The sequence below is a fragment of the Saccopteryx leptura genome, chromosome 5 (assembly GCF_036850995.1).
Source record: "Saccopteryx leptura isolate mSacLep1 chromosome 5, mSacLep1_pri_phased_curated, whole genome shotgun sequence".
In the NCBI taxonomy this organism is placed as follows: Eukaryota; Metazoa; Chordata; class Mammalia; order Chiroptera; family Emballonuridae; genus Saccopteryx; species Saccopteryx leptura.
Window position 1 is genome coordinate 52,189,087 of NC_089507.1, and position 23,387 is coordinate 52,212,473.

General features: G+C 32.8%; 1 protein-coding gene across 1 annotated transcript; it reads right to left on the reverse strand.

The window, feature by feature from the left end:
- Positions 1-13,123: 13,123 nt before the first annotated feature.
- LOC136406480 (beta-casein-like) lies at positions 13,124-18,089 on the reverse strand. The gene is made up of 4 exons (XM_066386534.1): positions 18,039-18,089; positions 17,160-17,186; positions 13,677-14,237; positions 13,124-13,129 (listed from the first exon to the last, which is right to left on the reverse strand). Exons 1-4 carry the CDS (start codon positions 18,087-18,089, stop codon positions 13,124-13,126), a joined length of 645 nt encoding a protein of 214 aa, XP_066242631.1.
- Positions 18,090-23,387: the final 5,298 nt, after the last annotated feature.

The following is a 23,387-nucleotide window of genomic DNA, read 5'->3' on the forward strand; positions in this document are numbered from 1 at the left end:
AATATACTAAAACAAAATGTTTTCTTTACCTTAGGAAGCTATCCAGAACCAGGTAAGATTATTGATTAAATCTAGAATATTATTATTTCCTATATATGTTATGTTTTTATAATGTGTGCTTCTCTTTTTTTTTAACAGAAATATATTCCAACACAGAAATGGTTGTACTCATATCTGGTAATATTTATTTAAAACTTATCCAAGATAAATTTAAATAGTAATTAATAAATAGTCATGAACAGAAAATACCTACTCCTAGAGAACTGGTAGGTTATTATTTTCTTCCATAGTATGAACCTTACAAATTCTTTATTTGTCCAAACTATACTAAGCTTATACTTTAGTTGAATGTTTTTTATAAAGTTAGAAGGTAAAAATGTTTTTTGATATTTTTCTTTAATTTGGTTTAAAATACATTACTCATGATACATCTGACAACATTATGAAAGCTTTTCATAAGGATCTGCATCTAAACTATTTAAATTTTTTATATGCTGAGGTTAGAGACAGATCAAAAACTTACCAACTAGCGCAACCCTCTTATCACTATTTAGTTTTGATTCTTTTGAGTATCACAAAGTCTTTCACTTCAGAGAACAAAACAAAACAAAAAACCTTTCTGTTAGTTATAGTAAATAAACTTGTTTATCTTAAACTTCATGGATGATGAATGATAAACTCTTTGTATGTTGTCAAATGAATGTGTTATACCAGAAGATGTCTAAGTAATTTAGAATGTATATCCTCTTATACAGGAACAACTTCCCAGAACAAATGAATATAACCACATCCAATTGGTAATATTTTATTTAATAAATTATACAATAATAATATATTTTGAAGTTGAAATATGTTTGTTTTTAAATAGCCTCACACTTTTGAAAAGAACTCTTTCTTCTCAAACAGTTATTTCTTGTTCCCAACTTCCTGAAGTGATTTGTATTTGATTATAGTCTGAGAGACGAGAACTACTGTACTTGTCACTGCACTTTGGAATGGAAGCCATTCTATTCTGTCTGCCTCAGCTGATGTGGGCAACATATTTATAATCATAAGGACTAATGATGTGTTTATTTATCTTCCTGATTGCAATTATCTCTCTCAACATTTTTCTTAGTTTTAAATTTTTATGTCCAGGATTTGATTCTCAGACTCAAGTTATATTTAGAAATCTCAAACTCAGTTATATACTCCTGTAAGTGAGGCATACTGGAGATTTACTAGATGACACACTTTTCTTTTGAAGAAACCATCTGGAAGATTACTAAATGTCTTTGTCAAAATATTCCTTGGTCCTCTGTGTTCCTCTCTGTGAAATGAGTTTACCAGTAATACATAAAATGGGTACTGCCCTATATGTTATTGATTTCACCGTGTTCTGGGGCTTCAGATTTTATTTTAAGGCAATGACATGTTACTATGAAATGTGTATTGCGAAACAATCTGATTCTTGTGAATGGCAAAGGCAATTTCGTACAAGTCATGGAGACCTCCAACTACCACTTGCCATTTAGTGAATCTTGTAAAGATTGTTGGGATTGCTCTATATGTCAGAAGAAACTATCTCTTGGTAATACAATTGGCAAAATTAGTGTCAGTTCCCAAATCTTTAACATGAAAAGTATTTTAAATAGGTTGTTTCTTCCATCTCTGAAGTTTCAAAAGATAATTTTGATCCTCTTTTTCTTTCCAGAGACAGCCTGTAGTGAATCAGGTAAATCAGTGTGCATGCGTGTGTGTGTGTGTATGTGTTTTAATATTTCTCCAAAATACTGTGTACCAGCAGGCACTATTTTTGAAAGAATGTATTGTACTGGTTGCAGCATGAACTAGTGCTGTGCTAATATTTCTTAGCTGTTGCAAAGTATTGGGCGCTCCCGTGCTAGTTAAAACACTGCTGTAGAAAATCAAATCTAAGCTGCCAAAGAAAATGAAAGAATAATTCTATCCCTATCTCTCAGTAAAGATAGTTTCAGGTCAACCTTTAAGTCAGGACAATCTCAACTGTCTACTTATATTGTCAAAATTTGACCTTTTATAATTTTGTAGTACTGTGTAGTGGAAATAATCTGAGTTTAATAATTTAGGTCTGACACCTTCTAATTATATGACCTTAAGCAATTTGTTATCTTTAAGCTCTGCTTTCTTATTTGTGAAAAATTAATATGTATTTATCAATATATTGCCTCTCCAAGTGCCCATATCCCGATTTTATTTGCAGTATTTTTTTTTGTATCCTCACTTTTAAAGGCCGTAATTGCATTCAATTCAGTGGCTTTTGTCCAGTGATGGTTAAACTTATATACAACACACTAATTTAAAAAAAAGCATCGAAGAAAGCCATGGAGTTTTCTCTGTATGAATGTGTTTAGAGAGAAAGCTTTCCTCAAGATTTAAAACATTGAGGTTATCAATCGATTTTATGATATTGATTCTTCTCTGTGTGTCATATTTTACCCTCAGTTTTTTCTGAAATTTTCTAATTGCTCTTTGGCCAAAGTAAGAGGAAAATAAAGACAATTATTCACATTATTTGATTTCCAAAGAGTACGCTAACCTCAAGTTTTATGTAATTATAAAAAAAGTGTTACAACTATACATATTTTTTCTTAATGACAATATATAATAATAATAATTATCTATCATGGTAGTCAGTTGGATTTAGGTCACAAAATTATTTTTTTCCTTCTATATTAAGGAACAGGCCTACTTCTACCTTGAGGTAAGTTGATTTTATTTTACTTGTTTTTAAATCTAAATGATTTAATAAAGAGAAAGTCTCAGATGTCATGTTTTCTGATATTTACATAGGTCACCACAGCAAACTTTGAAATGCCTTTATTTTATTCTAATCTCAGCAAAGAACACATATCTTTCATATAAAAATATCAAGAATTATGTTAATATATAAAAACAAGTGAAATATCACGCTAGAGATATCAGTTCCAAAATTTTAAAAAGAAAAATAACATTTTGGTCCTAAATTCTAGTGTTTAGAAAAAGCACTGGGTTAGGAATTAGAAAAGTATTTTCTCTCTCTTTCTGCCATTTCTGAAAGCCAGCTGAATTGACCCTCAGGGAGGGGCCCTTCCTTTGAACTCAGTATTTTCATAGAAAATTAAATTACAGAGCTAAATGACAAAAAATATTCCTTCCAGTCTAAATGCCCATGAGTTTATAAATTATGTAAACTTAATTAAATTCACACTACTGCTTTATTTTGGACCTGTGTTAGTAATGCAGATTCTTGGAGTTTGATACCAAAGAATGACCTTAAAAAAAGTGCTTTTTCCGGTGCCCCTCATGTACACTAAAAAAGCCCTTTCTGAAAGTTTTTTCTATACGATCCACCCCTAGTCAAGAGTTTGTAGTCTCCTTTTCCTCACAAAGTAATCATGTCTTGTGATGCTGAAACAGCCATTTCAGAAATGAATGAAATGATTCAAAGCAGCTGTTGCTCATACCCTGTTGCTTTCCAATTCTCTTTTCCTCTAGCCTGTCCAACAGCTTGATGCTGCTTGGTATTACCCCCCACAAATCATGCAGTACATTCCTTACTCACCATTCTATGGCATCACGCAACCCATCGCCCCTGAGAGCATAGAAAAAACTGATGCTATGTCACAGTGATGGTAAGTATATTTAAATTACTACATATTGATGTCTTATGAAAGAAATAAAAGAAAAACACAGAACATCCCATAAAAACAGATTTAGAATAAATGTAGCAAATCAATGTTTAGTGCCTTAAATTAGAGTTTTCTGAAATGGAAATTTGTAATTCTTACTGCTATATATGGTTAATGTTAATCTATTACCCAGAAAGACATGGAGCAGTGCTATCTATTCTATAAGCAAAATTTGCTCTGATAAGGATAGGGAAAAAGTGCTCCCCAATTAAAAATATATATACATCATGATCCTTATAATTTCATTGATTTTTAAATGCCTTCTTTTTGGTTATATGTATGATATGCATAACAACGCAATATGGGGAACAGAGCACAGATTTTGGTATTTAAAAGTACTAAATTCGATTCCTGGCCTTTATCTTACTTGTACAATATAATGATGTTTACTTTTTATAACTCTGAAGGTTAGTAAATATAATAATTGTTAAATATAAAGCTGGGAAAATAGAAACTATGTAGTAGTATTTATTAATTTAGTAGAATTTTCTTGTTCACTATTTTTATCAAGTAATTTTAACAATTTTTGCCCCTTCAGTAGCATTAAGTACATTCTCAGGATCTCCACAATTATGGCCCTTAGTAAATTTGAAATTGTTTGACTAACCATTGATCTTATTTTCCCTTGAGAACTAAGTGCAATGTGATGGTAGACTGTAAAGTTTTTGTTCTGTTTTGTTTCTTGAAATCTAGCTACCGGTGAACACCTTTGCCATTAGAAAATAATTAAATTGGCTGGCATGTTTGCAAAGTTTGGGTCATAATCATATTATATTTAAATATCAATTTAAAATTATGTATTTTAATTAATATAATTTATAATATGGGAGCTCCCATCACTTGAGGAGTTTGGATGTTACTAATTTTCCATGAAGATATGACTTTGAATTTCCACCAGATGTGACTGGTGAACCCAACAGTGGAGTCCTGTTTTTATAATCACTGTGATGAAGCCCATATTTAGGTGTCGGGAATCTTTTTGGCTGAGAGAGTCATGAACGCTACATATTTTAAAATGTAATTCCATGAGAGCCATACAATGACCCGTGTACATTACACATTATCCAATAAAAACTTGGTGTTGTCCTGGAGGATAGCTGTGGTTGACTCCAGCCACCCGCAACCATGAACATGAGTGGTAGGAAATTAATGGATTGTAATACATGAGAATGTTTTATATTTTTAACGTTATTATTATTTTTATTAAAGATTTGTCTGTGAGCCAGATGCAGCCATCAAAAGAGCCACATCTGGCTCGCGAGCCATAGGTTCCCGACCCCTGCCTTTACTAGTCACATAATAAAACTAAGTGTTTGTCACAAGTCAATGGACTGAAATGTTTACAGATTTGTTTTCATTATCTTCATCCTGTATATAGCAGCTTCTAATTGAGTTTGTGTGTTTGTTTCCTCTTCAATGGTGAAAAATTCTATTTGAACTGATCAGGTTAAGAAAAATGATAAAACTCTGAACTATGTAGAATCTCTTTCTTCTAACTGATTTACTGCAAAAGAAAATATCTAGCAAAAAAACAAACAAACCTCAGACTAAAAAATCAGGAGTAATGGATACTTAACATGAAAGCACAAATAACAAAATAACATTTAAACTTCATCCTGAGATAAATGACTATTAAATGTATCATATAGTAGTCTCTTCTCTGAAAAATGTATGCCATAACTAACCACATATTTCTTTTTCTGTTTACAGATGTGACTGAAATTTTTGTTCTCTAAATTTCTTCTGTCTACTCTGTAAAATTTCCCTACTCCAAAGCTTTGACTGTTATTTTAAAATAGAACTCTCCCTTAAGCTAAATTTTCCTAATAGTTTATTGCCTAAATTCCAGTTGTATCATGTCAGCCTGAAGGCCACTGAAACAGAGGGTGTTAAAGTCTTTACTAAGTTTCTATTATAGAAATTTTGTTTAAAGAGTCTTCGAACTGCTTCTTCTGTAAGTGCCTTCATTTCAAATGATTGTGTGCAGTGACTGAGAATTTTTTCATTTCAATAAATTACATTTAAAGCATAATCCATATTTTCTGTCATTATTCCTTCTGGCAGTGTTTACATAATCTTTTTAGTAGTCTTTACGTTTGTAACATTTGTTTTTATTAAATTATTTATGACACTTTCAATTACATTTTAATGAAAAAACATTTAATGAAAAAACATTAAAATGTCACTTCTGCTTGATGTTGGCAGTTCATAAAGTGAATCCAAGATCTTTCATTTGCTGTCAACTGTTTATAGAACATTTCTCATGAGGATGTAAAATATTTCCCTGAGAGGAAGAAAAGTGTGGCAGTTGGGAGTGTCCTAGGAATTTGAATAACCTGGTTATGCAATTTACTTATGCCATCAGGACCTGCTTGGACCCAATCCACTTGATTATACCTGAGTTTATAGCTAGGTAGATCAGATAAGAACCATTTAAATCATAATTTCAGCACACACAGTCACTCAGTATCCATGATGTCCTCCAGAGCCAAACAAGAAAAACATTATAGAGTTTTCTCAAAAAATTAAAAATAGGACTGACTTTTGATCCAGTGGTCTCATTTCAGAGCATATATCTTAAAATATCCCGAAACACTAATTTGAAAGAATATATGCACCCACACGTTGATTGTAGCATTATTTACAACAGTCAAGATCTGAAAACAGCCTAAGTGCCCTTCAGTGGATGCATGGATTAAAAAAAAAAAAGCTTGAGTACCATTACATAATAAAATACTACATTGCTGGAAAAAAGAAGGAAATTTTACCTTTTGCAACAGCATAGATGGACCTAGAGATTATTATACTAAGTGAAATAGCAAGTCAAAGAAAGATGAATACAATATGATTACTTATTTGTGGAATCTAATGAACACAATAAACTGATAAACAAAATAGTAATTAGGCATGAACAAATGGCACAGATGAAGAACTTTCAGAAGGAAGGTGAAGGGACTAGCCAAAAAACATATATACACATAACACATAAACACAGACAACAAGGTGGCAATAGCCAGACAGAAAGGAGAATGGGGGCGAGGTTGAAGTGAACAAAGAAGGGAAACAGGGACCAAAAGAAACTTCACTTGAGGCAGAGGTTACACTATGTGGTGGTGTGTAGATGCTGTTACATTGAGCTGTACACTCGAAATCTGTATGGTTTGTAAACTGATGTCATCCCAATAAATTCAATTAATTTAAAAATCCCCCAAAACACAAAAAACAAGGAGCTGTGTTCAAATAGTTACCTGCTATTATATTCTCAAAGCCCCAGATGAGAGTTAGTCAACCCAATCTTTCATGATCCTTTAAGAACTATTGTATTTTCCAGGTGATAACACACAGTGACAAGGTCTCTTGTATCATAGTCTATAACTGGTCATCAGTTATTCTACATAATATATATATATACTTGTACTCTGAACTAAAGACCTATCATGAATGTTTTAGACTATCACTAGGCTTAAAAGGAGGCAAACTCTAATGGCAAAAAAAAAAAAAAAATCTAATATGCAAAACAGATCATCATGATAGTCTTCATTCCAAGTAATGAGTAGTAAGACAAAGAATGGGTCACAGAGTCTGTAAGAAGATCAGATAGTTTTGTTTCTCCAAATAAATACCCCCAAAATCATAGTTTGAAGGCAAGGACCAGGGATGAGAATATAATGTTATGATAGAGTCTTTTCAATAGAGCTTTGACTTTCTTTTCATACAAAGTATCTAGAATCATAAATGCAGTTTTATTCAGAAGTTGGGGTGAGGTGGATCATTAATCTTTCTAATGGTAGCTTGAGCTAAATTTCTGTTCATCAGAATATTTTTATATTTACAAGTTAAAAATCATCCTGTTTAGACTGTCATTAAATTTTTCTTATGGTCATAATGATTAGCCTCACACAGAGGCTAATCCAGTTTGATCATTTCTCATGCAATAATTATTCCTTTCACTACTCTATTTTAGTTATCATTTTCCTTTACAAGTTGACCTACTGTCACTTAGTTTGGTGACACTAGGCTCTTTTCATTTTTCCTGAGGTCAGCAATGTAACTGTAAATACTGTGTGTCTCCCACTAAAGTTCTCAGTCAACTTTAGTTAGGCTGGATAGACTTTTATAGAAGTCTGTTTTTCATGGAATAGATTAAGGTAGTCATCTATATTTTGTCTGTAGGCATGGATAAGTGGTGTGTCATTAGAATCAAACATACCTATCTTCAGGTATTTTAACATGTTTCCTTTTGCATTATGGTTACCAAACTGCCTTCTAGAACTGAACAAATAACACAAATCAGTGGAAAAAAAATGTTGCAAAAAATGATACTGGCAGTGACCTAAAGAATGTATGTCTTCCTTTTTGGCTAGTCCTTTCAATCCACTGTTGCCATACAGAAATTTACACATCAAATATGTATATAAGAAGATATAAGAAGAAACTAGAAATATGGATTAGTGTAAAAAAAATCTCCTAATTTTTTAATATGGTCTATTTTGGGTTTTTTTTAAAGTAAAAAATGCAGTCGTCTTTTCTTTGTGGTCAGATCTAGTCCCTAAGACACTAGTCTATATAGTCTACTATAGTAAGAAAAGAATTTTCTGGGAGTTTTTTTATCCTTACTTCCAGTCCATATCAAGTTTGAATTCTGGTTATAGTGAAGCAAAGGTCAGCAGTGGGAAATTAAGAAAACCATTAGCTACAGTAAACAAAGAAATCATGACTTCATTATGAAAAAGTGACCCAGTGAGTTTCAGGAGCATTTAGGAGTTGGGGGTTCTCTAAATCTTCCATATTTTTCAATATATTTTTTTCTTAATAATTGAGACCCTATTTTTTTAACTATCTCATGAGATCTACCAAATTTCTGAAATTTGTGTCATTTTAGTTGCTCTGGGTTGAATGTCATGTCCACCTCTAAATTCATAAATTAAACACTTAATCCAAAAGTGATGGTATTCAGTAGAGTGAATTTCTTTCTTTGGAGGTAATTATGTTATAAAGGGGGAACCCTCTTTAATGAAATTAATATCCTTATGTGACAAGATATGAGATATATGAACTCTGTGTGTGTGTGTTTGTGTGTGTGTCTCTGCCATGTGAGGATCTAACAAAGAGATTTCCATATTGTTATCTGCAAGCCAAAAAAAGAGCCTTCACCAGACAGTAAATCTACTCGCACCTTGATCTTGGTCTCCTAGCCTGGAGTATGATAAATAAATGTTTTGGGTTTTTTTTAAAGGCATGGTAGTCTGTTATGGAAGTCTCAACTGACTAAGACATTGTGTAATTCAAAAACTCTCAATCTTTGATTTTTTTTTCCTTCAAACAATAAAGCAATAATAGAATTATACACTTAAAACCTATATGATCTTATTAACCAATGTCATCTCAATAAACTTAATAAAAAAACATGAAAATGAAGTTCTATGACCATAAGTAGTGAAAGATCCACTAGCATGAACCATGGCATACAGAACTGATTCTATTCTGTCAGGAGTCTCAAGGTGCCAATGACATAAATAAATCTTATATCAGTTCTGAGAACAAGAAAGGAACGTATTAGTTCATTTAACTAAACTTTCCAAGAGTAAAGTATGGTTGGATTTAGGAACTTGAGGGTGACCAATAACTCTTTTGTTTCTCCTTCACCATTACTCCTCTTTGGACTTACTTAATTTTCAGGTTACTTGAAAGCTGACTTGTCCAATCTCAAGGCTTTCTGGTCATTCAGGTCCTACTCCCAGAGTGACTACATGGCAGCTTCCTTGAGCCTTCATACATCAATAGAAAAATATTAATTGGCTCTGCTTGGACCAAGGACCTCTCCTATTGGATGAAATATTGTGGTAGCATGATATTACTGGACTGCGACAAATGGCCAATTCTTTATCTGGGAGTCATTAAACTTTTCTTCCTACATGTTAAGATATATCAACTAATTGGTGAAGTTCAAAATTAAATCTTGCCCTGGTGTTGCTTTACTCTGTTCATTGTGGTAAAGCTGTTTTGTCAGTGTAAACTCTTTGAGTTCTTTGAATCCTTTCAGCAATCAAAAACTTAAGGTGATGATTATGTAATTAACACAGGCTGCACATTAAGACTGTACCGCTGAATAATATACAGAGAAAAATATAAAGCTGTAATTAAGCTGCAAATTTTCTCTTATACCCTGCTTTCTATCTTTTAAAATTTTAACCCATAAGTCTAAAACTATGCATTTCATAATAGTGTTACCCAGCATGCCACAGCTTCTGAAGAAATCAGGTCTTATGCCTTATTATTGAATTGCACTCAAGTCCAAGAGCAAAAAAATGATTCTGCATGAGTGAAGCCCCACCCATAAGAAAGAAAAAGCAGGTAAGCAAAACAGTGGAGATAAAGCACATGATTTTAAATGTGATAACATTTAAAACTTTAAAGTAAGACATGAACTTAAAAAAATTCACATATTAAAATGAATTGCTACCAAGTATCCATCATCCAGGTTAATGGAAAAAATATCATTAGCACCTGAGAACTCACCCTGTTTCCTTTCAAATCTATCTCCCCTCAGATAACTACCAGTCTAACTTATTTCACCAAATATTAATATTTATAAGTTTTAATAGGGTTGATTTATGGGTTTATAAACTCTGTTATATTTAGTGTCTGGTTACTGTCCTTCAGTGTTATTTATATAAAATTCATCCCCATTGATTTGTGTGGCAATCACTCACCCATGTTAACCATGGTAAAATATTCCATTCTATTGTATATTATAATTGTTTTATACATAATACTGTTGATTTACATTATTGCTGATTTAGTTTAAGATCTTAAGAATAACACTGCAAAGAATATTGTGTACATATATTTAGTGCGCATATATTTTAATTCTGTTTGCTACATACCTGAGTGGAACCACTAGTCAGAGGACATGTCAATGTTTACCTTGGACAAAGACTGGTAATGCTTGTGTCAGTTTACATTCACATCAGTATTGCTTAGCATTCTACTTGTATGCTTTTGCAAACACTTGGTATGGCATTTTATTTTATAATTCCAGTGGAAATATTATACTGTTACATAGCAGGTTTACTTTGCATTTTTATGAGGACTAATCATGTTGTGTACCTTTTCATATGTTTATTGGTCATTAAGATAGCCTATTTTGGTGATGTGCCTATACAAGTAACTCTCTTGCCAATATACTATTGTATCAGTTGTCATTCTTACTGAAATATACTTAATTAAACTTCAACAAATCAAAGACTGGATCCAGATAAAGAGTTATGCTTGGCCTACCTAGGTGTGAGATATAATTAGATATTCAGGTGTGGAGGACAGAAGGCAAGAGGAATGTATGAGTCTTAAGATCAAAATAAAACTCAAACAGCACAGAGAGGATGGTTAACTTGAACACAGTTTATCAAGATGGAAGCTGTTGGTGACCTTGGGACAATAAGTGGTTTCAGTAGGGACAAAAACTTAATGGGAGCAGACTGATGAGAGAATAACATGATATAAGAATGCTTCTATGATACTTAACATAAAGCAACCTAAAGAAATGGGAGTGATTTGGAGGTATACTCTTAAGGATGGAACTTTTTCATTAAAAATAAAAAATATGAGAGCAGAAGTTTGGATTGTACTTGATCCTGAGGTGAGGAAAACATTGAGGGTGCTGGAAAGATGGAACAATTGCTAGAGATGAACCATGTGTTTACTCAAGTGGATGGACTTGAGTGTACAATGCAGGAGTTGGCAGAGGAATAATTAATCACAATGAAACAGCTACTCCACAGTCAGAGACAATGAATAGCAGAACTTCCTGTAAGTTTTTGAGTCTTGAGCATTTCTGGCTACAGCCACATAACCCAGTTCATACTGACTATATTACTGGTTCTTGTTGCTCTGACGGAAATGAAGTCAGTAAGATGGAGCAACAGGGAACACACCATAAATGGTACAATGTACTAATCACACTAAAAATTGAATAAAATGCTTTGAATTAGCTGTTACATAAATATGGAATTGAAGATCCAAAGGTTGGAGTAATTCTCAAAGCACCACTTTGCAGCTGTATTTGGAACTGTGAATCAGAATTCACATTTTACTTTATTTTTTTAGAATGATAATAAAATTTTACATCTGCTGCTGGTATTTTTGAGGGTGAAAGGCAGAGGTGTAATTATTTAACAGAAACTATGCATATAAACCTGACTTCCTAGAGCAGAAAAAGCATATGATTATCTTTTCCTCCAAATTTTTATATCTTTTAATATTCAATTTAAAGCATTTCGCTTAATTTCTTTTCTTATATGGTTGTTCTTAACAACAATTATAATCTAAAATTAACATTAAAAAGGCCCATTAGGTTTGAAAAATTATAATAAAGACAGGATAACTTAAATATGCATAAAAGAATAATTTATTGAAATGACTGGTTAGGAAATAGTAATAAACACAATTCCAGAAATTATTTTAGATATATTTTATATAGTTAAGGTATTTCTAACTCAAAAATGAAATTCTGTGGTACTCTTTGAATTAAAATTTGGAAAATAGTATATTTGAGTCAAATTCAAATTAAGGTGAATGGTATAAAATACACAAAATAAATAAAGTATATGTTTATTTTTTCCATGTAGACTCATTTTAAAATTGTTAATTTTTTTAATAGCATGACACGAAGATTAAAAAGAAGCCACATTTCCAGTCGCAGTCAATTCTATGGAATAGAGAACAAATAAAGAATTAGTTATATTATATGATATAATCATTCATTTCTTCTCATTTGTAATTTTAGTGTGACTAATTCATGAGAGAAATTTTATTACAAATGTACCATGTTATACTTCATCTTCCAGATAAATGTCTCTAAGTACAATCTCATTTGGAATTGTTTTAATGAAATATCTAGTTTACTTTTATCACTAAAATTTTGCATCTTAAGGATCTCAGTTATATGCTCTCCCTTTTTTAATCTTCACACTGGGACTAATTAATTCTACATTGTCTCAGGAATTCTGACAGTACGTACATTTTAAATGTGATAAGGACAGTTTTGTGGAGCTTATGGTAGAAATGAGAATGTATGTTGATTTTTTATAAAAGGTCAAACACATTAACATAAAAGAAACTTATTTCAGTTTTTTTTAAATGACAATAAATATAAGGACATAGGCACTTGAGAACAACCATTTAACTCTATCAATAAAAAGTAATTAAAATTATTTAAAATATAAGATACATTGTTCAAGTGAGTATATAATACTCAATTATTAATGTCCATAACACATTAACAATTAATATATAAGTTGTATATTGATGAAGTTTATCACTTTCTTGGGTGATAATGAAATGTAAAAATTTACTAAGTACAAACATTTTCAGTCTAATCTCAAAATTCTCCAAGCTTACCAAAAGTGAGGGAAAACATTAGCTTTGAAATCCTTTTAAACCTTAAAAACAAAAAACAAAAATATACAAATTAATTTTTGGCAAGAGCACTTCCAAATTTGAAGTAAGCATCTCAAGTGTTTTTGCACACATTCTCTTATGTCAAAAACAGGATGTGAACTGAAGCATGTGGGGAATAGACATGTACAAGGAAATCTTCAATTTGTAAAAAACAATAAAACTTCTTTATTATCCACCGAAATTACCAGATTTAATTGTCTTCAGTCATCCTTAATCCTCTTTATCTATATTCTCTATAAATCAATTAAATCAAAATTTCTGAAATAAATTTTTTCCTAATACTCAGTATCTTCTACGTAGAAAATCAGAACAATTTCATCTAAATCTCTGTGAGCAGTGTTAGACATTGGCATTTGGGGGAAAAATGTTTTCTAGGTTGTTCTATTGTGTGACTAATATTGAGAATTCTTGATCTAAACTATGTGCATTTGGATCCATTCATTATTTATTTATTCTAGATCTCTCATTTCTTTTAATATTATATACACATCATGAACGAAATAGCAGAGTTAATTAATTGAGACTTACTTGTTGTAAGTTGTAAACTGGGGCAATAGGTTGAGTCACAGGGTAGAACTGTTGGGTAGGGACAAGCACAGGTTCTTGGGCAGGGACAAGCAGAGGTTCTTGGGCAGGGACAAGCAGAGGTTCTTGGGCAAGCATATTTCTCTGGGGGTAGGTCATCTCTTGCTGGGAAAGAGACTGGGCTTTGGGCTGAGGAAGGGAGAGCAGGGACTGAGTAGGAAACACGGGAATCTGAGCCAGAGGCTGATGGACCTGCTGCATCACGGGCTGGAGCAGAGGCAGAGGAATCTGTGAATTTTTGAGATCAGTGACACTTGGGATTTGGCGTTCCAAAAATGGCACTACTGGAGAGTTAAGAACTGGCATCACGTTGCGCTTAGGAACGATGGTCTCCTTAGCATTGGGGGCTTCCATCACTTGAGGCTGCAGGATAGGCAGCACCACGGAAGGCTGAGCAAGAGGCAGGACGTTTTGTGGAAGGACAGTGTTAGGGATGGGCTGAGGGTAAGGATAGAAAAGAGGCTGGGGCTGCATGAAGGGGTGGATATTGTCCTGGCGTTCATCCTGGAGAGAAGGAAAAAGAAGGAGGCCATGATTCAGCTCTAATTGCCACTCATGATAAATGAACTTCCTGTCATTTGGACAATCATAATTGAGTTAAAAGAGAGTAAGAAAATCTTTTACTTATGCTGATTAAAAAATTATTTTGAGTCTCTGAAGATTAATGAGTTAAAAACTCATTGAGGGATTTCTCATTAGCCCTCTCCCTTCATAACTGAACACAGATCAAATTGATATTCCATGTTTGGGAATTTCAAACTTGTTTCTCTTTTTCTGAGTTACCTTTAATAGCTGTTGTTAGCTATACAGATTGGTATTTAGAGGGCATGGCTTTTCAATGCAATGTGATAATAATAGACCACATTATTTTCATATAATGAAGATTTATTATAAAAAGACTTAGAGAAAGGACTCCAAGGTATACTTCTGTGTGTTTTAATGAAAAGTAAATCTTAATATGCAGTTTAATTGGAGGAGTTAATTAACATCAGCTAACTTCTAACACCACTTTCTTTGGCAGAGGGTAGTTGTTGTGAGTCTTTAAAGAGGCATCAATTTGTAAATTAATTTTGCTTTAGAAAACTATTTGCTATAAATTTCAAACAAACCCACTCCTCTGATAAAACAGAAAAGCTGAAATATTACAATTAAATTAATGTATAATTGTTACCATATGTGTATTTTAATTAAATGAAGAATTTTATGTTGTTTAAATAAAAACTTTGTTTTTAAACAAGCTCTATTACTTCTTAACTGTGATATTGTAGCACAATCGTATACTCAATTGTTCCGTACCTCACTTCTCTCATCTGTGTAATGGAAATTCTTTTATGAACGGCATGTATTTGTAAATAAAAGTGTTACAGTAAAATGTTAATGTTAAATTATTGAATATTTACTGTGTGCCAACTCATCAACCCTGGGGAATTATGAATATTCTCAGTTTACAGAAGAAGAAACTTATGTACAGAGAGATGTGGAGGCAAGGTTATACAACTAATCAATAACCAGGTTATCACTTGTGCCATATTGTCTTCTTGTTTCTTACATCAGCCTATTCATCTTGAGAATAAGAGGAACCTCGTTCCCAACCTGGGAATGTATCTACCAGTGTGCATTTATGGAAAACAGGTATACCATTAATAAAGTGAGCAAATTAACACTTATTCTTAAGTATTTATTCTATCCTATACAAGTTGACTAAAGGTTTTAAAATGCATTTATTTCTTAAAAATAGATTGACTTAATCAAAGTGTTATGTCTTAGCATTTATTTTCTTACCATTCTTTAGGCTGAATATGCACATATTTTATATGCAGTATATTTTTAAAAGTTTTAGATATGTATTCATCATGAACAAATCACCTTTCTTCCTGGCTGTTTCTCATCCCCGGACTGCTCAGGTCTCTGTTTAAAAGCAAATCACATAAAAAGAAATGTTATCATTTCTAAAAATTAAATGTGGTGAATTTTGAAAATATTTAAATTTAAATATGTGGGTTTTACCTTGTTTATGTTAGCAATGGATTCCTTCAGAAAAACAAAAATAAATTAGGTTTTTATGATAAATTTTTATTCATCAATATGAATCAGAAAGTGAAGGCATTTATTTAAAGGGTTAATAAGAACATCTTGCTTGATCATCTCATTAAAAATACAGAATAATTCCTGAAATGTTCATGTTGCATTGTTTCATACAAGCCTGTTTTATAAAAGACAAATGAATGCAGTCAAGAAAGAAAAGGAAATTAGTTAATATAGTAAAAAAGAGGCATTTAATATAAGCTAATATTGTTGCCCTGACCAGATGGTGGTGCAGTGGATAGAGCATTGACCTGGGATGCTGAGGACCCTGGTTCAAAACCCCTAGGTCACCGGTTTGAGTACAGGCTCATCCAGCTTGAGTGTGGAGTCACTGGCTTGAGCACAAAGATCTATGGTTTGAAGACCATGTTCACTGGTTTGAGCCCAAAGTCGCTTGCTGGCTTGACCAAGGGGTCACTGGTTCGGCTGGAACCCCGGTCAAGGCACATATGAGAAAGCAATCAATGAACAACTAAGATGTGGCAGCAAATTGATGCTTCTCTTCTCTCTTCCTTCCTGTTTGTCCCTGTCTGTCTCTCTCTCACTAAAAGGAAAAAAAAAGCTAATATTGTCTCTCATTTTGTTTGCCTCCGATGGCAACAAACGATTTCTAATACTTCATCTGATTCTAAAAGAAAAATAATTGTTAATAATAAATTATAATAATTATGATACATTCTGCCAATCATTCTTAGTTCATTTGTTATGTTTAGGCTTCAAATGAATTGTAAGAATAAATACTTTCTCTAAGGATCTGGTAAGCTTTGAGAGAGATAAAGCATACCCATGCACCATTCAGCAGGTAATGACAGACCCCATACAGGGGCACAAGTGCAAACATTTCCCTGACTCTCCTAGGCAGATATAGGACTAAACCTGTCTCACTGCCTTTTATTTTCAAAGCTGACTATTGTTATTACAAAATAGGTCCATCTGCAGTCTGCCCACACCCATACTGCCATTCTTTCCTTTGGCTGTCTCTTTTCCGTTGTACCACACTGGACCACAGAAGGCACTCAATCAATGTCAAAACAATGGATGAGGTCAGCATGGACAGAGCTCAGGACAGAAATAAGGACTGTACAATTCAGTTAAAGAAAGGTGGTGGGGCACAGTGATAAATTTTTAACTAGGAAGTTAGATCAGAACGTGTTCCCAATAGTGAAATCTGTAGACATTTATTCTGTCCTTAAAGATCTATAATAAAAATTTTCAGCACATCTCATGTGTCAGAACTAGCTGCATTGTCTTAAAAGCCCTCCAGTAACACAATAGAAAGAAAGTACAGCATTTTATTGACCCAAAAAATAGAAAATTGTCTCAGAATGAACATGGTCTCACCTCACTGCTTGAAAGGTTTTCTACAGTCTGTAAAGAAAAAAAGAATCACAACTGAATCATCAGAGAATGTTACAATTTCATGGTTGAAAAATTTTCTCTAAATAAAAATACCTTACCTCAGTGGATATGATGACTTCTTCCTTCTGTAAAGAAAAAAACACACCACTTAGATTCCATAGCTAATACACTTTTCCTACTTACTTTTATCTTCTTTATGTTAAAGCTATCTCCTTCACAGATTTAAGAAATAAAAAATGTATGTTTTTTGAATCTTTGGAAGGTAACTGTTTATGATTTTTATATTTGGTAACTCTAATGGTTTATTTTTATTTTACCTGAATGAGGAACAATTTTAAATGGGTAACAGAAAAAGAATTATTTTAATTTGTATCAAACACTTTTTATTACAGTTACAAATATGGTTATGATTATTGTTTAATGCTTCATCAGTAGGCTGTCTTTGAATAAACATAGAAAAGATTTAACCCAGTATCCAATAGTATAGGTACATAGGTTTCATCACTGGAATAATATATATTTATGAAAGTTGCACATGCCTGCAATTGTATTTGTGCAATGTTACTCTTTTTTGTTGTTGTGGTTCTTATATGTGTTTCTTTTTCTTTTCTTTGATGCATTTGGTTCATTTGTTTTTACTTAAGGGACTGGTGGCACATTGGGGTTGCAGAAAGCATTTAGCCCAATTGGTGGCAGCTGGACAGTTTTAAAATAGTAGGTGAATGTACAAGGTTTTTAAAAAGTATTAAAAAACCTTTTGAAGTTCTTTTTTATTTGAATACTTAAAATATTGGTGATGTTCTCTACATATGGCTATATATAATATTTTACTCTATGTTAATCATTCAGAAATTTTCTTACCTCCCCTGCAAGAGCAAGGGACACCAGGCAGGCAAGGACGAGGACCTTCATGGCTGTCAACTCCTATGAATTAGAAAATGGTATCTTGGTTGTCAATCTAATATATTTTCTTAGGTAAGGTTACTTTCTTTAAAAAAAAAAAAAAGAACAAAGATAACTAAAACGTCTGCATTTTCAAATAAAATACTAATAGAAAATTTATTATATAACCAAAGTGAAGATGAACTATGGCTCCTTCATTTTACTTATTAATTTTATATATCAATGCCAGCCACTCAGATTTTTTTAGCTTTCAGCTTTACCTTAACTTATTCTATTTTATCTCATTCACAGTACAATTTTTTGAAGACAAAAAGAATTTTTAAGTATTTATATACAATTTACTGATTGATGCACTTTTACAAAAGTGAGTGGCATTCATTTAGCACCCTTTATTGCCTGATACTGTCTAGGTGCTGGATTTAGAGCAGTGAACAAAATACTAAGGTCTCAGCCCTGGTAAATACTCAGATCTATTGGGAACAGCCTGATTAAAAAAAAATACATCCATAAAAGACCATATATTGTTACTTTTTTTTTTACTAAACAATTTTCATAAAGTTTTGTTTAATCACATCTTTTTACTTCTAACAAGACTTAGACTTTTATGAGCATTTTATTTATTTGCTCAATTTATCCAGATGTTTTTTTAGGAGTGATTTGTTTTTACTCTATAAATACAGACGACATAGCCTTCATCCCTACACATCTACTGAAGCTTCTTATCCTTTGTGCCACGTGACTTCAGAGAACATGCACTGTGCCTCTTGTTTCTCTCATCTCTTTATGATTTACGAAAGGATCTGGTTCTCTTGCCTCATCCCCACCACAGGCTCCATCTTATTGAGCATAACATAAAATATATGTTAACACTTTTGACCACAATGTACTAAATGCTTTTGTCCACTTTTATAATTTCTGGTAAAAAATAATAATTGTACCACCAATATACTTTAATATACAATCTTCAGTCTTGTATTTCTAAACAAAATTTCTGAACTACAAATATTTCATGAAAAGTCTTTAATTCATCTTCAAAATATCCTTTGCAATATTTAAGGCTCAAAATATTTTTTTATTATTTATTTTATTTATTTATTTTTGTATTTTTCTGAAGCTGGAAACGGGGAGAGACAGTCAGACAGACTCTCGCATGTGCCCGACCGGGATCCACCCAGCACACCCACCAGGGGGCGACGCTCTGCCCACCAGGGGGCGATGCTCTGCCCCTCCGGGGCATCGCTCTGTTGCGACCAGAGCCACTCTAGCACCTGGGGCAGAGACCAAGGAGCCATCCCCAGTGCCCGGGCCATCTTTGCTCCAATGGGGCCTCGCTGCGGGAGGGGAAGAGAGAGACAGAGAGGAAGGAGAGGGGGAGGGGTGGAGAAGCAGATGGGCGCTTCTCCTGTGTGCCCTGGCCAGGAATCAAACCTGGGACTCCTGCACGCCAGGCCGACGCTCTACCACTGAGCCAACTGGTCAGGGCCTAATATTTTTTTATTATTAGGCAAAAAATAAAGTTTCAAAACTCTTGTCATGGTGCTACATAATTCTTTATTAATTTTACTTTGCAATTAATTTTGAAATCAAGTCACCAATTAAGTTTTTATTGTCAGGTCTCAGAAAATGTTACTGTATTAGAGAATATTATGTATAGGGAAGCTCTCATTTCATTTTCCATATTTTATAATTAGCATTTTCATACCAACTTTTAAGCCACAACTTTAATGTTGAAAAATATAGTTTAAGGTACACTGTTTGTAATCTCTCTTTTGTTTGCAAGTTATTTCTATCTCTTCTAGAATTTTCTTACAGAGTAAAACTTTATTTCTTTTTTACTGAATTTTGTATTTCCTGTTTCTATTTTAACATTTTTTGAAATCTTATAAATTAAACAATAAAATGGGATGTTACATGTAATAAACAAGTTTGATGAATACTTCTCTCTAAAATATTATTCATAAGCATTTCAAATAGTACATGTTTTCAAAGAACTCCCATAATATCTTGAGAATTAGATCTTTTAATATAGTCTGTTAACTAGCCTTGTACTAAAAATTATTAATCACCATTACTCCATTTTCTTGAACTCATAAAGCTAATGTCATATTGTAATTTTACCAAATCTTCATAGGCACTGATAATTTTTTTAACCTAAGTGTTGAAAATAATGGTAATACTTCTTTAAATACCTTTATTTCAAAGACTGCTTTTAAGATATTATTTTTTTCATACCTTTCAACCTAGTTGTAATAAAGATAAAGAGAAGATACATCAAATATGTTTGAAATTCTTACCTTTTTTCCAAGGTGGAGGACAAGGAGTGATTGAAGGAAGAGCTAAGTGAATGATGGTATGTTTGCTTTCGTGGCTAGTTATATACTGTATTTGATGGCATGCTAATTTTGCGGTTTGAAATAAAATTAATAGTAAGTTTCAATTCTAAGAAGTCCACATAATTAGAAAATGATTTCTGCCTAATATCTGTCCCCAGAAAAACTGGGGAACATTTTAACAAGGGAACAATTCATATCTTATGAAGGAAATCTGTCCAGGAAATGCAATTGTCAAATAAATAATGTTAATAATTGGACAACAGTGACCCTCTGAGTAATCCCCAAGTTTTTAAAGTATAATTTTGTCTCTAGCACTTGGTGGGTCTTCAAGATCTCAGTTGTGGGGGAATTCTATATTAGCAGCAGAGATACAAGGGGGCTTCACAAAGGCCGCAATTTCATGCTAACCTGAGTGGTTCTTAGTGTTTTATGCCGCAATGGAGAAATATGGCAAGATAACAAGTCCATGATGGTAGCTTAGTCATGTAAGTCAAACTCTTCAGCTCCCAGGCCACTTGGTTTAGAAACAATAAATCATTAACTCAAACCAGTATTTTGTACACAAGAAAAATATGTTTTCCTTAATAACAGAACATCTCAGTAAAGGAATCTGGATGGCTGGTACAGGCAAAATCTTTGGTAAATCTGTTGCAAAAGTTTTGAAAAATGTCATGGAGATTTATTTACTTGATAAATATTGATTATCTCTTACCACTCTAGTAATGATAATAGCTTTATTTTTTAAAAGGAAAACCAAACTTCTTTTAAGCATTGTGCTTTTTATAGACTGACCTTTGTATGATAACAAAAACATCTTGAGATAGCTTCCCCATCCATATTTTGGATAAAGAAATTGAGATGCCAAAAGGTTAGGTAACTTGCAAAATTCATCTTATTTGTTAATTGCAAAGGTGCTGTTAAAAACCAAATCTAAGTACTCAGTTTCTATTTGATTATATGCAATGCCCATGTCTTAAGCCCCTGAGATTTTGTTATAAAATTTAGTATTAATGTAGCATGTGTACTTAAATGTGCATAATTTTTAGGCCTGTATTGGAAGAATGGGCACTTTTGATGAGTGTGAGCAGAGGGAGCTGGTTTTTAAGGAGCTATTATTCTCATTGGAACTAAAAGGATGAGTACAATTCTTAGACATGAGTAAGTGGGAATAAATTATTTTATCTGAAGGAAATATAGGTCCTTGACAGCAATATACCACATTTGATAGATTCTGTATTTTAGAAACATATAGAATAGTGAGTATAAGTTACTGTTACAGGGGTTTGATGAAGTCAAACCATGGATGCCTTTGAATTTAAGATATGCATTGTGACATAATTCACTGAAAATAAGAAATATATTAGAGATTAGAGGTTAGAAAGAAAGAAACCTTGCAATTTTTCTTGGATTATATGACTTTATGGCAATATCTCAGCCAATACAGTAAGAGAGGTTTGTTACACCATGTCAACACAAGAGTCAATAAATAAATATTATGATTACCTCAACTCTGAAAATGGTGTCGGACACATTATGCAATAGGAAGCAAACATCATTAAAAGAAGAGAAATGTGAGAAATCAGAGAAATGAATAGATAAAATATGCCAGCATAAATGAAAAGTTATCCATGTTATAAACCAAAATAGAAACCAAACTGAAATTAGAAAGGGGCATTCTGTTAAATCTTATATATGTTAAATATTATACATAATAAAAAGATCACATATTAAGGTGTCTAAAATGTGTTGTGAATTAGATAGGATGTTCAAAGAAGTCATATGTACAACTATAGAAATAAACTTATTCTTCTCTTGCAAAGGGATAAATAAACTTCCCTAGGGAAAAAATGGCAAGATAAAAAGAAATTGTGTAAGAATAGAACTCAAGAATAGCCTGATATTCAGAGACTGGTACAGCAGAAGGAAATAGGAAATAATTCCAAGTATCAAGGGAAGAGAGTAGACGGTCATGGGAGCCATGAGAGAAAATAGCTAGAAAAAACAATTAGAGGCTGGATGAAAATGCTACAAAGATTAGAATAGCTTGGAAGCAAAGGAGTGATTTATGGACATGTGGATACGTTAACATTGTAACCACTGAGATACACTCAAGTGGTTAAGAAGTAGGAAATGTGTGACCAATTAAAAGCAACACTACTTTTTTGAGATTTTTAGAAGAAGAACTAAGAACACCTATGGAATGGTATCTGTGAATATAGGAACAACCGAAATTACACAGGTAATTTTTCAAATAGAAATTTTTAGCTTAAACAAAAGAGGCCAATGGTGAGAAATGGTTGCAACACACCAAAGGGATGGGGAATAAGTTGATGGAGCAAGTTCCAGTAGGATCAGAGTCACAACCAAAAGAATTAAAGAATTAGGCCTGTACAGAATGTATCAGTTTTTCTGAGAATGGGGTAAAAGAGGAGAAATGAGTAAACATAATACATACTATGAAATACAGGGTAGGAAAGTTGAAATTACATGGTCTTAGTTTTCTAGTGAACTGCATGATGGAGTTTTCAACTGACAACGAGTAAAATGGATATGGGTCTGGGATATTTAAAAGAGGGAACGTTTTTGTTTAATGTGAAAACAGAAATGAATAAAATGATCCCCATCGGTAATACTTACATGACAGTAGAAATCATTTTGTTTTCTTTATTCAATATAATTTATGCCAAGATGGTTGCAGCGTAATATCAATAGATCAAGAAAATTGTTAAAGTGGGGATAAGGAAGTGAATGTGCTTGTTCTAAAATGACTAACCATAATGTGTTGGTTGAGGTAGAAAGAAGGAGATGGCAATAACTGAGTATTAAACCAGAACCCCGAAGAGGGCTTGAATGATTACAGGTAGCAAAACAAAAACCATGCCGAATAAGAGTGAGCAGTATCAAAATGTACAGATTAGAGGTTCTTATCTCATGGAGATTTTTTAGCATTAGAAAGGAGGGACTGTCTGGATAA